The sequence below is a fragment of the Jatropha curcas genome, chromosome 10 (genome assembly GCF_041381405.1).
Source record: "Jatropha curcas cultivar XTBG-Jc1 chromosome 10, XTBG_Jcur_1.0, whole genome shotgun sequence".
NCBI classification, from domain to species: Eukaryota; Viridiplantae; Streptophyta; class Magnoliopsida; order Malpighiales; family Euphorbiaceae; genus Jatropha; species Jatropha curcas.
In genome coordinates, this window is record NC_143160.1 from 5056558 (window position 1) to 5070666 (window position 14109).

At 33.4% G+C, this 14109-nt stretch overlaps 2 protein-coding genes across 2 annotated transcripts; both read right to left on the reverse strand.

Moving 5' to 3' along the window:
* Positions 1–907: 907 nt before the first annotated feature.
* LOC105640354 (serine/threonine protein phosphatase 2A 55 kDa regulatory subunit B beta isoform) lies at positions 908–9322 on the reverse strand. Its single transcript, XM_089726687.1, has 14 exons — positions 9010–9322; positions 8817–8920; positions 8522–8629; positions 8280–8399; positions 6321–6512; positions 6127–6218; positions 5325–5443; positions 4058–4181; positions 3789–3912; positions 3278–3346; positions 2008–2099; positions 1841–1918; positions 1422–1498; positions 908–1330 (listed from the first exon to the last, which is right to left on the reverse strand). Exons 1-14 carry the CDS (start codon positions 9107–9109, stop codon positions 1203–1205), a joined length of 1527 nt encoding a protein of 508 aa, XP_089582813.1. The 5' UTR covers positions 9110–9322; the 3' UTR covers positions 908–1202.
* Positions 9323–9699: 377 nt separating this feature from the next.
* Positions 9700–13154, reverse strand: LOC105640743 (cysteine-rich receptor-like protein kinase 1). Its single transcript, XM_012225139.4, has 6 exons — positions 11967–13154; positions 11696–11806; positions 11244–11585; positions 10912–11146; positions 10691–10835; positions 9700–10490 (listed from the first exon to the last, which is right to left on the reverse strand). Exons 1-6 carry the CDS (start codon positions 12829–12831, stop codon positions 10092–10094), a joined length of 2097 nt encoding a protein of 698 aa, XP_012080529.2. The 5' UTR covers positions 12832–13154; the 3' UTR covers positions 9700–10091.
* Positions 13155–14109: the final 955 nt, after the last annotated feature.

Below are 14109 nucleotides of genomic sequence, written 5' to 3' on the forward strand. Positions count from 1 at the left end.
TATATATATATATTAAAAATGATAAGAATATAAAAATGTAATTTAATAAAATAATAAATTATATAGTATATTAGTTATTATATGATTGAGATTTAGATTGAGATTGTCAAACACACTTTACTAAGTTTATGGATGGATACAGATATTAGAAAATAAAGTTAATTTAATATTGATTGATCGTGTTAATTTTTTATTTAAATATAAATTATATTAGATACAATAAAAAATTATATTATATACTATATGGTATATATTATATATGATAATTATATAATATTTTTAAAATTTTTAATTTTATTAGTTGAAAAATAAAAATAATTAAATTTTAATTTGTTATGTTAATTTTCTATTTAAATCCAAATTCTATTAGATAAACTAAATAAGGTATGTATCAAATATAGTGAAAATAAAGATCTTTTATTGATTACAAAAGTAAAGGTAACAATTTTTTATTGGTTTACTAAGATAGATATTAAAATAGTAAAAATATAATATGTTTAATTGTTATTTTTAATTCAATTGATTATTTTGTACAAGTAAAGTATTCTACAAATAATAAATGATATTTATTATTATTTATTAATTATTCTACAAAGTATTCTACAAAATTATAAAAAATACTAAAAAATTATGATTAATGTATTATATATTATGATAGCTTTCTATTTATAATATATAATATCTATCATATAAATTCCAAATATATTACAATTTATTTATTTACTTAATGTCCAAGTAGTAAAAGTAATTCATTTTAAATTCATCTAAAGTTAGTTTCTCATTTCAAATCCAATATAATTATTATAAATTAAAAGTAAGTGGAGAGCCAAAGAAATCGTTCCTCTCGGTCGCCTCCCTCCATAATCTTAACGTTCTCGACGGAAAATTTAATCGTGAGGCGGTGAGGGGAATAGAAAGAAAGACGAAAATTATTACGCGATCGTATATTTACACAAGACAGACCAACTCATAACAAGTTGGAGAAAAGTGGCTTCTTCTGAAGCTATCCTAAGTAGGATTTGAATTAAGACAAATTATGTAAATTACAGAACTTCCATGGATGACACTACAGCAACAACAACTAATGATTGGCTTCATTTGCTTTTTGCTTCTCGTTCAACCTTTCAATCTGTGGGAACAGCACTGAGCGAAATCTGGAGCCTTCAGATAGTTTTGAGCAGCAATCAAACCTGTTCGTGAAACTATGCATAATACATGTACAAGCTATTTCCAGAAGCACAGGCTATCAAGTTCGATGTTGGATGCCATGCCAGGTGCAGCAGTTTGGAGCTTAAGTCGCAGGAAAATTCATTAATTGAATTTTCATGTCCTGCATCATTAGCAGATAAAATTAGATAACTATGAATGCTAGATGGAGATTAAAGTGAATCGAAATGCAAAATAATTAATGGAAAACCAACCATGCCGGTAAAATCCACGTGTTAGGTTGCTCAAGGACGATCTTCTAGCCCTTGAAGTTGAATAGAGAAGTGCTTTCCTGTTTTCAATTTTTGGAAAAGAAAAGTGTTTCAGTTATCTGAAAACAAGTTTTCCTATACTCGCCGGAATCAATAGTGATATTGCCATTCACTGCAAGATATTATTTGCATTATGACATTAACATTCTCGATCATATGTTCTTGTAACTATGTGTATATTTGAACTGATTAAGCCCACCCCCACTGTGGTAACAACCCTAGGGTAACAGGCGATGTTATCTTTCACAGACCATGAACAAAAGATCTGTATTTCGAGCCACTTGGCTACGAGTTTATCCAATTAAGAAATAAATCCCCCGATCTTCGACAGCTAAACATTCAAGAACAAGTACAGAAATAACCTGCTTGGATCTTTATTAGCTTCAACTGTAACGCCTTCTTCACTTCCAACGCCATAGGAGAATATACGTAAAAGATTGCTGAGTAAACATCAGAAAAGAATTATCACTAGAATGGCAATGTCTAGTTTATGAAAAGTGAAGACTCAAGTAGAAGGTAAATGGATAACCTGTAAGATCCAGTTGCAAAATGAAGTCCATCTCCACTGATGCAGCACTCAAATTTATCAAATATGGAGTCATTATTATATAAATCACATAACTGCAAGCGCAAAATAATAAAGGATGACATTGCATTTTTTGAAATTATCAACTATACATACATAATGCAGTGCAAAATCTGAAGTGAAAACACATAACTTATTTCCGGATATGAAGAACCATGATATAACTATAATAATTTGAAAAATTATAAATGATTAAAAATTGTGCTAAAGTATCAATATTGAGGAGCCTTCTCAAGCTTCATGCTTCAAATCGGATGAATTTCAAATCAATTATTTGAATATGCATAATAAAAAGAGACCCACTTTTTGCCTATTCCATTTCCACATTGGCTCTTTTGTGGATATTTAAGATGAATAACCAACCATTTCAGCAACCCTTACATATCATGCTATCTTATCATAACAAGCTGCTTTTTCACCAGTAACTTAATCCTGACAAACAAAAAGGAGATAAATTTCCTATTTGATGGAGACCTTTTGCCCAATAGCAACACAAGATATTTTCATGCAAAGTTTTATTTAGTTGCTTGTAAAAGCAGCAGAACCAAAATAATATATGAAGGAATGCTATAGAACCACTTTCCAGCATAATAAAGATTCAGGAAAGGAATAAGTTTTGATCAAGATGCTAATTATAGACCAAACAAAAATACAACAATCAACATGTCCACCATTCGACCTGCCGGAATCGAACCAGCGACCGAGAAGATCAGTCCTCTGCTCTAGCCACTGAGCTAAGGCCGATATTTGGGTGAAACTATGTTATCAAATGCAAACAAGTGATGATCTTTATACTGAAAGTAAAAAGAAATATCACAAAACAAACTGTCTCCATGATAAGGAAACCACAAATGTCAATAAGCGAAAAGGAAAAGGCCGTTTTCTGAAAGTAGTGGACCTGGGTTTTCCCAGGTAATGCAACTGATAATTTAACCAAAGGAGTATTCGACAGCAGAATCTATTTAGATTGCTGAACTATTTCCTAGGATGATGCGATCTCCAGGGCAAATGATAAGAATGGAGAAGCCCATTCATGGTATCAATTACAAACTTCCACAAAGATATCTTAGAAAGTTCGCAAGTTGAACTGGTGCATGGTAAACATAAAGAGATCTGAGAATGGGTGTCACAGTTGAATCTCACTGCAAACAATCTCTTTACCCATATAGAAAGTATATTAAAAAAAAGGTAAAACATAATAAATTTTTTGTACCTTAGGTTGTAAGTGCTCATGAATCTTGAATATCGCAACCGGCAAAGCATTTTTACGCATATCCCACAGCTAAAGTAAGAAATGAAAACATTAGCTGGAACAAAGAGCTTGAGATACATACACCAAAAAATTTGACATGCATTTGAAAATTATGTGGCATAGAACCATAGTACAGATAAGGACAAAAAATAAGTTCAACTTGTAATGATGTGGAGAGTGCTTGCCATTTTCCAAAAAGAAGCATCAAAATTAAGATGATCAGAAATAGATTGGTTAGAAGAGATTTTCTCACATCTTCAAACCAATCTTTTACAGGACAGCTCGCATTATATATATGCAAAATAAGCCAGGTCCACTTTTCCTAGATATTTATGTGCCATCATAAACTAGTTAATGACTCATGAACTATGTAACTATTCTGCACTATATAGGAGCAATAATGGTGGAAAAATAACTGGAAAAGCAGATTTTAAACTGAAAAAAGAAATCATGTATAATTCAGATCAAAGACCTTTAAATTCAAGTAGTCACGGCTTAAGATGTGCTGTCCATCATTTGTGAATTTCATATCAGAGATGGATGCGATGATCTCTGTAAAGAACGATTTTGGCTCATGGCAGTCCGCATCTTGTAAGCTGAAAAACAACTCGTGAATCAGGACAATCTGTTCTACTTGAGGAGATTAATGTACTATAAGCCTGAATTAGGATGAAATTCATAAAAATAAAATAAAAAAGAAAGAAGAAAAGAAAAGTGAAACAGATAATGAACTAAACTCACATCATTGCACTCTGATCGCATAGTGCTGACTGCCGCATGTCAACTAGGCGAATAAAACCTCTTGAGCTGCTGTATGCAAGCATATTACAGTAGATTGGATGGAATTCAGCTGATGTTATGACCTCTGGATAGAAGTATAAGGCTTCAATTAGGAGAAGATAACTAATAGAGATGACTCAATGTAAGATAAAATGAGCAGGTCTAGAACAATTCTGCCAGTTTTTCATGAATAAATGAATGGATAACTCAATGGGCTATCCAGTAGTTAAACATGGAAATTGAAGGACTAAAAGAGGAATTCATGTGAAAATATTGAAGATAATCCCCAAATTACTTTGGGTACGGCAGACCTAACCCGTAACTGTAACAAAAGTTCTTAACCTGACAAGCAACGTTCAGTATAATATATGCAACTTCTCTCAATCGTTTAATTGGATCAGAGTGTTAATTAGGAACAAATCTGTCTTCAAACGCAAGCTTGCACTGGATCATCAAGTACAGGGAATTCCTACAGATGAATATATGAGCTGCTTGTTGAGATATAGGTAAATACTTTTATCATCCTTGCATTTAGAGTACCAACTGAATAATGATCATAGCAACCTATCATGTTTAGGAAAATGCGACAGCTTAAAGACATTTACAAAGTACACAACCAAGGGTGGAGCCAGACTCCAAAATTAGAGGGGGCCAAAAAGCAATTTTCAAAATTACGGGGGACCAAATTAAAGGAAAAAAAAAATCTTTGCTCTATTTATATGTAAAACGTTTTAAATTTTTTGAGTTTGGGGGGCCCAGCTCCCCCCAGTTCCCCCTCCCTCCGCCTACATACACAACCCAACCCATTCTGATGGTGCAGTTGAACAAAGTTCCAAAAGTAGTCATTGTATAAATCATCATCATAAAAGGTTTTCTAGAGCACAAACTTTGGAGCAATTGCTCCTGAATATTAGTGGTTCAAACCATGAAATCAAGTCCTTGTTATACAAAATGAAGACTGCATATATTTCCATACCAGAGCTCATAAAGTAGAAAGTCTTGTGTACTGAGAGGCTAGGACACCATTTTCAGTAGAAAGCCTCATGCTTTATGAGCCTCATCTTTTGACAACTCTCACTATCCTTTCCCAACATATACAACATTCGTCGCAAAGAGGAGTGAATGAGAAATTTGATAATTGTACTACAGAACAATCAACAAAGGGATTGAGTACTACAAGAGCTGGCACAAGCTAATAGCACAAATGCATAGAGATGCATGGAATTACCGGTAAGATCCTCCATGTTTGCAGGTTTCATGTCAATGATATTGAAACACTGATTGCTGATCTCAAGGTTCCATAAATTTATTCGAAGGTCGTCTGCAGAAATAAATGTCTCACCATCACTGTACAGAGATCATTGACATCTTAGAAGCCACAGAGAATATACATAACAGATCTTTGTAGTGTCTTATATAGCATATCTATACACTATAATAAATGAGGCTAAAAGCCTCAAACATTTTATTGTAATCTCATTTTCAACTTTTGCCCTTTAATTTAACATTATTTACGTTTTAACTGAATATGCCACATTTGCACCATACTTAACCTGAATGAATAAGATTATCATTTGTTGCATTAAAAGTTTATGTCCAAATTTCAAGAGTTATTATTATATATTCTTTTAATACTTGTAGATTTCAACTTTAACTCATAAGTTCAAAACTCAACCTGCCTATAATCTAACATTTCATTTTTTTTGTTTATTCTATTGGACTTTAAATATTAAGAGAACACGTATTGATAGATTATTCTTTTGCAATCTTCTTATCATGGTCATTTAATTATAACAAGATTTATACAAGCCTCTTTTATTTTAGTGTATTGATGGTGTAACTAAACAGAAAAACACATGTTTATACACATTGTTACATATATCCAAAGTAACCATTTTAGTTAGGTTAAAATTTATTTAATATTATTGCAGTTAAACAGCCAGTAACCCCAAGCCACGTGCCAATCCAGCTAGTAATATTAAACAGATTATGTGAAATTTATGAGATTAACACACTAGTCAAAGCTTTACCTATTATTAGAGATAGAGTTGATATTAAAATCGTGCGCATGAGCATAAACCTTTCGACAACTTGCACGAGTTGTGTCTTCCGCATGAGCAATCTATTAACATAACAAACTAGTAAAGTTACAAGTATACTTAATATCTACATGCACACATAACATAAAGAAATGGAAATTTCACCATGATTCACAAGCAGATACCTTGGTGTGCCCCTCTTGAAATGGTGAGATGTTCTTCACTATGTCCCCTGTCCACTCCAGATGACGGCCATTAACAGTAGATGGTTTTTGTAGCTCACTTGAGAAACTTTTTTCAGCCAAAAGAGCACTTTCTGAATAAACAACTGAATCGGCGTCTGTTTCTTTTACTTTCTTACACTTATGTTCCTTAACCTGGCCTCAAAACTCATAGAAGTTAACAGTTACCTAACCAAAATATCCTAGTAAAATGAAAAAATGCATATAGCCTGGATTCAATTCATAATACTGACTAGAAAACCACGTGAAGAAAAGAGATGAATCAGATAATTGAAAAGATATGAAATATATAAATTCAATCATTGCATTTGGTTCAGTGTCACAGCTAAAACCCAGTTCACCTCTGCTTTAACCTGAGTGGGCCTCTGCTCAATGTTTGTGGATCCATATCAAAGAAATAGCATAGAGAGGGAAGTGAATAGCCAGCTGCAAATGCTCTTTCGTCAGGAAATTGGCAAAGATTAAAGAATGAAGTTTTTTGGTACTGGTTAATTGTAGACTTATACTATTATTATGGTTCAGGCATTTCTAAGGTCAACATCCATAGTAATTGATCTTCCTGTGGGAGCCTTTCTTGAAAGAGCAGGATAAAATACAAGATGCGTCCATGTGTACTTGACAAAGAAAGGTTGGAAAATGAATAATTTGCAAAATAAATCAAGAAGCTAACCATAAAATTTCCCCATTAACTGACCCAAACATGAAACCTTTTATTTCATCAGTAGAATCCTCTTACTTTTCTTTCTTTAGCTTACAGAAATTCCTCCATTTTTTGCATTTCCAAGAAAGACAAATAAGTAGTCTCCCAATTATTTTTCCTTCATACTTATCCAAAGAAACCTGACCCTGTACCACCTACCAAGAACTGGACAAGTGGAGAAAAGCCCTTCATATAAAATAAGAAAACGACAAAGAACTAAAGTAGAGAAAATCTACAAGGTATTTGTACAAGGCACCACAATCAGGCATCTCCTCAAAACCCCCCCTTCCAGAAATCCATTATTCAAATTCACTGCCAAAATCTTACCATGACTGGTAACTGCATAATTCCACAACGACTTCATTTCTGTTCAAGACAAAGAGCGGATGAAACCTAAACCAGCTTATTTCTGTTTCTTGCTAACTACCACTTTGTACTTTGCCCTTCCTAGCTGGCTAACAGATTAAGATAATTCCCTCTGCAGAGGCAACAATTCCACACTTGCAGTCATATGCTAAAATGTAACCTTCCATCTCCTTACTCTTCTTCCTGAAAGACTTCCCCTTTTCTCCCTCAAATAACTTTCTGCATCTTGATTCTTGCAATATGCTAGATTTGCCAAAGCTAACTTCCACAAAGCTTTGTGGAAGAACCATTTAATACACCATTCAGTTCGTGCCGATAATCAATTATCTCTAAAATAAGTCGATAAATCCTTATAAAAAAGAAATTGATTTTCCTTTTTCTTTTCCCCTTCTCATATAAAAAATCCAATCATGTCCCAATCTGTGCCCCTTCCCCCCACCCCCCCCCCCCCCCCCAAAAAACAAACAAACAAAAAAAAAAAAAAAAAAAAAGGAAAAAAAACACTCTACTTCTGCTCCAGGGAATAAGAAACTATTCATAAATCAAAACACATAAGAAATTGGTAGGCAATGACAAAAATTTCCAGCATCATTGAGAAATAACTGGCTAATGACCAAACAGCAATATCTCTCAACAGCTAATTCACCAACAGTCCAAATCTTCACATTATTGATTATATTAATACTTTCATTGTTAACACTCAACAACCATTTAATCTATTGCTAGAACTAAGTTCAGTTCTTTAGAAGTCATATTTGTGAAGTGACTTACAAGGAAATTACTGAAGCACAAGGGATCAGATTTATGGTGAGACAGGGGAAAAAAATAATAAATACCTTCCATAACTTAATTGTCTTATCATTTGTTGAAAGGATAAATAAAGATCCATTGGGTGTTGTACACCATTTTATTCTGTTAATCTTCTCCTCAATCTCCATACTCTTCAAATAATCAAACTGTAGAAAAAGAAACACAAAATCAGAATCTATAACAACCCAAAGAGCAAAAATATATCCAACAGTACACTAAACTAAAAACAGACACACAACATAACGAAGATGCCATGATATGATTGTACCTCAGGTTCATGACTCTGAAACTCGGTCTTGTATTGGTATTCAGGATGTCCAGTGAGGGTGGAATCCAACCGCTCCAACTCATTTCGAGAATAATATTGGTTTGGAGTCTAAGAAGCCAATAATTAAGGGTAAAAAGATCATAAACCCAATTTTATCCAACAATAGATGCCAAACAACCAATACAGCTGCCAGCCTAAACAACAAAAAGATATAAGATATGAATTCAAAAAAAAAAAAAAAAAAAAATTAAAAACATTTCCAAAAGCTTGCAACTAAACTGATAAAAATCCTCACCTTTTTCCTGTCTTTTCTTTCAAAAATCACAACACGACCTCCTCGATCTCCAACCGCAAGGAAATCACCGCTCTTGTCGAATTCAATTGCAGATATAACATCAACTGCAATAAAATTCAAAAAGTAAAACTGAAAATCAACAGTTGACCAATAAAAGATTCGAAATTTGCAGTAATTGACAATAATATCAAACCATCTTGAACGTCTTCGCCGGGAACTCTTTCGCCAAAGACCTGCGAGAATTTCCAGTCCAAAGGAAGAAGAGAAGAAGACTCTCCTGAGCTGGAAGTCATGGCTGCTTGCTCCCAAAATGAAGTCGTTTCCAATTACAATCTCATGGACTTGCCACACGACACCACACTAAAATTCAATTTCCTAGAAATAACTAATCGTAAGACAAATTTGGAAAAAGCTTGGAAAGTAGTCGAATTTCTTTTCCACTGACCAAAACAGATTCTGATTCTCTTTTGGGCGCTGACTGTTGACACTGTGCTTCCTCTCCATTATCCATTTCAATTTTCATTTCTTTTTTTTTTTTTCAATAAACAAATTTCTGTCTTATTTGGGCTTTCATGGTGGGCTCATGAATATTGGGCTCCAAGCCCATTGTGGCTTATCTGTAATTATTTATATTCTCAACAAGCCTTAGGGTCTCATTTTTCCCGCCCTTTGTGGATGGGAGTTGGCTTCAACTTTCAACAACCATGATCCATTATAGAAACTAGTTGCTGATAAATGCCAAATTCAATCGTTCTCTTATATCTTGACCACAAGTTTTCACCAATTAGATGATTTAATGGGAGGATTATCCATATCGTATAACTCGTCATGCTATTTCAATCCATTAAGTCTCCTAATGAATAAAAAACATCATTCTCTTCGATATTTTTGGGCAAATTTAGAGTCAATGAACAAATAAACCCATTTCTTATTATTGTTATCTAATTCTGTACATGGTCATTGAATGATAGGAATTAGAGACTAGTACTAATTAAGGTTGAAAAAGGCAACCTAAGAGAAAAACTCCCCTCTCCTCTCCTCTCCCACCTCCCCCTTCTCCATAAAGCTCAGACCTTCTAAAAAATCATGGGCCACTTCTTTTCCAACCCAATTGCAAATATTGTGCCTTAATATTCAAATTCTTTACCAACCCATTTCAGGCATTGCAAAGACAGGTCTGTTTGTCGCTTCTTGAATCTTGGCCTGCATTGAATTAATTTATTGAATGCACATTGATCTGTTTCTCAAGATTTTATAAAAATATTGAATTTGGTACTATTTTGGCTTAGACTGTTCTACTGGACTCCACCCAGGAGTAGCTGTAACCAATGAATGTTGGGTATCAATTGAAGGTGATGGAGCTACCATTTGTGGATTAACGGTTATGGAGGAAGTTCTTGTTAGTGGAACTTTTGTAATAGAGTTTTCTGTGAAGTCATCTGCACTAAGTATACTAGCATTCAAGAATGGAGGTTGTTTTGGTGAAGGCATTTGGCATTCTTTATCGGTTAGCATTTGAATTATTTCAGCCATTGTTGGTCTTAATGAAGCTGAAGCTTGTGTGCATAAAAGTCCTAGTTGAAGCACAATTTCTGCTTCTTTACATGGTAATATGTCTCTAAGCTTGGGATCTATTGCTTCAATGATTCTTTTCGCCTTGTAATGCCTCCACACCTGAAAAATGTCATAATAAGGAAAATTATGTCGCTTAATTTTCTATTCACCAATTACAATTCTTCGATAATTAATTTCTGTTTCAGATTTTCTGCAAATGGTGTTAAAACTTATAATCTTACTGTCTTGGAGATAACTTTAATACCAATAAATCTTGGTTTTGATAATTGATTTTCAAGAAAAAGAAACAAGAATCTTACAGAATGCAAAATTGAACTTGATCCTTGTGAGTAAACGCTATTCTTTTTGCCAGTTGCAATCTCTAAAACCAGAACACCAAAACCATAAACATCAGCTTTCTCTGTTAGTTGTCCTCTAATAAGATATTCAGGAGCCATATATCCCCTGCAACAAAAAGAAAAAAAAAATTCACAATTTAGACTCAAAAGGGGATTTATTAATTTTCCTTTTTCCCCCTTACAATGTTCCTGCAATGCCTGTACTAATATGAGTGTTATCGGCAGTGAAGCAACGAGCAAGTCCAAAATCAGCAATCTTTGGAGTAAGCTTTTCATCAAGAAGAATATTGCTAGTTTTTATATCTCTATGGATAATTTTGACTCCTGAACCTCCATGAAGATATGCAAGCCCTTCTGCTGTTCCAAGAATGATGTTATACCTTTGTGGCCAACTTAGTATATTGACTGTGTCCTTTGCTGCAAGAAATAAATGTATAAGAATATGTTACATATTCTATATAATAACCGAATGTGATGTAATGTAATCAAATGCAATTTTAGTCACATAACTTACCGAAAAGAATTTGATCAAGACTCCTATTTGGAACATATTCATAAACAAGAAGGCTTTCAGGGCCTTCAATACTGCAACCCAAAAGCCTAACAAGATTTTTATGTTGAATGCCACTAATCAAATTTACTTCATTAAAGAACTGATCAACCCATTGTCTTGTATTATAGACTAATCTCTTAACTGCAACTATTCTTCCATCTGTTAGATTTCCTTTAAATACAGAACCAGCTCCTCCTTGGCCTAATTTCATTTCGTCACTAAAATAATTAGTTGCCTTTTCAAGCACTTCATACTTGAAGTTCAAATTAGACATAGCTGAAAAGCGCCTGCGAACAGTAAGATCTACAAGAAATTAAAGAAAAGTAAGTTAAGAACACATAATGTTAGGACATAAAATGAAAATCAGATTGAGGGAAATTATTAAGAATATCGTTTTCTAGGTAGAATTTTACCTTCTTTTTCCGTGGATAATCTCCGATACCCTATAAAAGCACCAAAAGAAGCTAAGACAAGAAATGCTATTGCTGCTAATACAATTGCTCCTATTATACCATTATCAAATCCTGCACAAGTACCAAATAAGCAGCTTCAAATTCTCATAAGCAGAAGCTATAAAATAACAAAACCATCAGTTTAGTTTTGCATAATGGAGGAACTCAGGGGTTCCCCTATAAAATTTTCCAATGAACCAAAAACCATTTTATATGACAACAACCTTAGTACCTTGATGTTTGGATTTTGAGGTGGTCTTAAAGAATTTTTCTGTAGAATATCTCATATAACAACCAGTAAACAGAGCCTGACCCTGTGAACTAGGAGCACATTCCCTTAACTGTGACCCAGCTTTAACCAAGCAATCTCTACAGTGGGCGTATGTAAGCGAATTCCAACACTGAGCCAATGCATAAGCAGGAGCAACCCCTCCTTTTGCCTCTACAGTAGCAAATGTTCCGTTCTGTAGAGCCCTATCAGTTACATTCTTGATAATGTCTGCAACTTTTTTACTGAACTCCATATGCAAAGAATTATCAATCAAATCCCCAGTTGGTTGGCTACAGTTAACGGCGTCATATTTGGAATTAACAGACTCGTTGAAGAAACTGTAACTATCATAACGTAGAAAGCAACCATCAAGATAAATACGACCAGCGCTCTTAGGAACACAACGAGGAAGCTTTATTCTGCCCAGGCTAAAACAGAGCTGGCAATCAAGGCTAGAAAGATCACTATGACATTGTGCTAAGCCATAAACTTGAGGCGACGGTGACGTAATAGAAGCAGACCCCCATTTATTTCTAGATACTTGTTGTTGAATTGATTCCATGACTTTAACAAAATTGGACACAAATGCGGTAGTAATAGTAGAATTTAGATTGTCTTTAGGAGAACCGCATATAAGTTTAATTTCAGAGCTACGTGTGGCAGAGGAAGAAGAGAAAATCAAGAATACAGGAAATAAAAAGAATATCCATGTAATATTTTGAAGGAATTTGAATGATAATTGCATTGAGATCGCTCTAATTTCTTCTTCTTTCAATCTCTCTCTGTTTTCCTCTGTTACCATCAGAACAGAGAAAACAGAGCACATTGGATCATCACCTTAAAAATTTGTTTTTTTCTTGTCTTCTTTTCCTTTCTTCTCTGCAAAAAAACAAAAGGGAAAAGAAAACAAACAAAAAAGACCTCTATCTTTCTCCTTCCCTTTCTCTGTCTCTCTGGATGGACTTGCTAGAGGTTAGAGAGAAAATTGAGAGGGAGAGAATCTGAGAGGGAGAGAATCAGAGAACACAATTGGGAATCAATTATATTGTGCAGGTATCATGCAAAGAGAAGTTGCATGCTTGGCGCGTTATGTAGTTATGTTTCTTGTGTTTGTTTCAGGGAAAGGAAGATGGAGAGAAACGAATTGGTTCAATGAACTGGATTTGGTTTCTGTTATCTTTATTTAGACTGTTGTTATATTCAGAATCAGAATCAGAAAAAAGAAATTTTCAAAATTTAAAGGGGCGAAATTGAAAACAGTTTATTATTTCAAAATTAATGAGCATTTTTACATCTTTATTAGGCATAGAATTTTCTTTATAGAATTCCTTAGAAAATCTAATCACGAGTATGATCGATGCTTAATTGACTTGTACTTAGCATCTAGAGAGAGTCGACAAATTTCCCTGGTATGGATTCCACCTTGACTTGCCATGCCAAGAAAAAGATCCTTTGTGCCGATAACTTGATTTGGAAGCAACAATAATATTTCTTACGTTAACAAATAAGTGTCACGCTTGTGAAACTATCGTGTATATATAAATGTCATATTTATAATTTTTTTCATTTTTACCATTTGCAAATGACAATTATTAATTGCTATAATTTTCAAAAATCTCTCTCTCTAAATATAATCTATTTATTTAATAATTTATTATAAATTAGATAAATTAAATAATTTTTTTAAGAAAAAAAATATAAATGCGACATTTATTTGCCATGGAGGGAGTATAATTTAGGACTTCTCTTTTAAGTTTCCTAATTACTAATTACAAACCACCACTCAGTAATTAAAGATTAAGGAACATGTGTTTGTTTTGGGACTCAAAACAAGACAACAAAACTTGCTTTGAGTATTTAAAAATTTCCCTAAACATAATTTTACTAAGCTTTGTTCTTGGATTTGATTTAATGAAATTTATTGTTCGGTTAAAAATTAAATTATTAAATAAAATAAGATATCATTAAAAATAAATATTATTACATATATTAGGACAATATAGAAAAAGATGCTCTTAATAATTACAAATTAATATTTAATACTGATGTAAAACGTTGGTAAATAAAAGATTTGTACATGGCAATTTCACAAGCTAAATAGTAC

Coding starts and splice junctions, on each gene's coding strand:
- LOC105640743 (XM_012225139.4), bottom strand. CDS start 12,831: ATGTGCTCTGTTTTCTCTGTTCTGATGGTAACAGAGGAAAACAGAGAG. Junction 11,586..11,695: donor ATTATCCACGGAAAAAGAAG/GTAAAATTCTAC, acceptor AATTTCTTGTAG/ATCTTACTGTTCGCAGGCGC. Junction 11,147..11,243: donor TCTTGATCAAATTCTTTTCG/GTAAGTTATGTG, acceptor TATTTCTTGCAG/CAAAGGACACAGTCAATATA.
- LOC105640354 (XM_089726687.1), bottom strand. CDS start 9,109: ATGACTTCCAGCTCAGGAGAGTCTTCTTCTCTTCTTCCTTTGGACTGG. Junction 8,400..8,521: donor TTCAGAGTCATGAACCTGAG/GTACAATCATAT, acceptor CTTTTTCTACAG/TTTGATTATTTGAAGAGTAT. Junction 3,347..3,788: donor GTGACTACTTGAATTTAAAG/GTCTTTGATCTG, acceptor TTCTTACTTTAG/CTGTGGGATATGCGTAAAAA.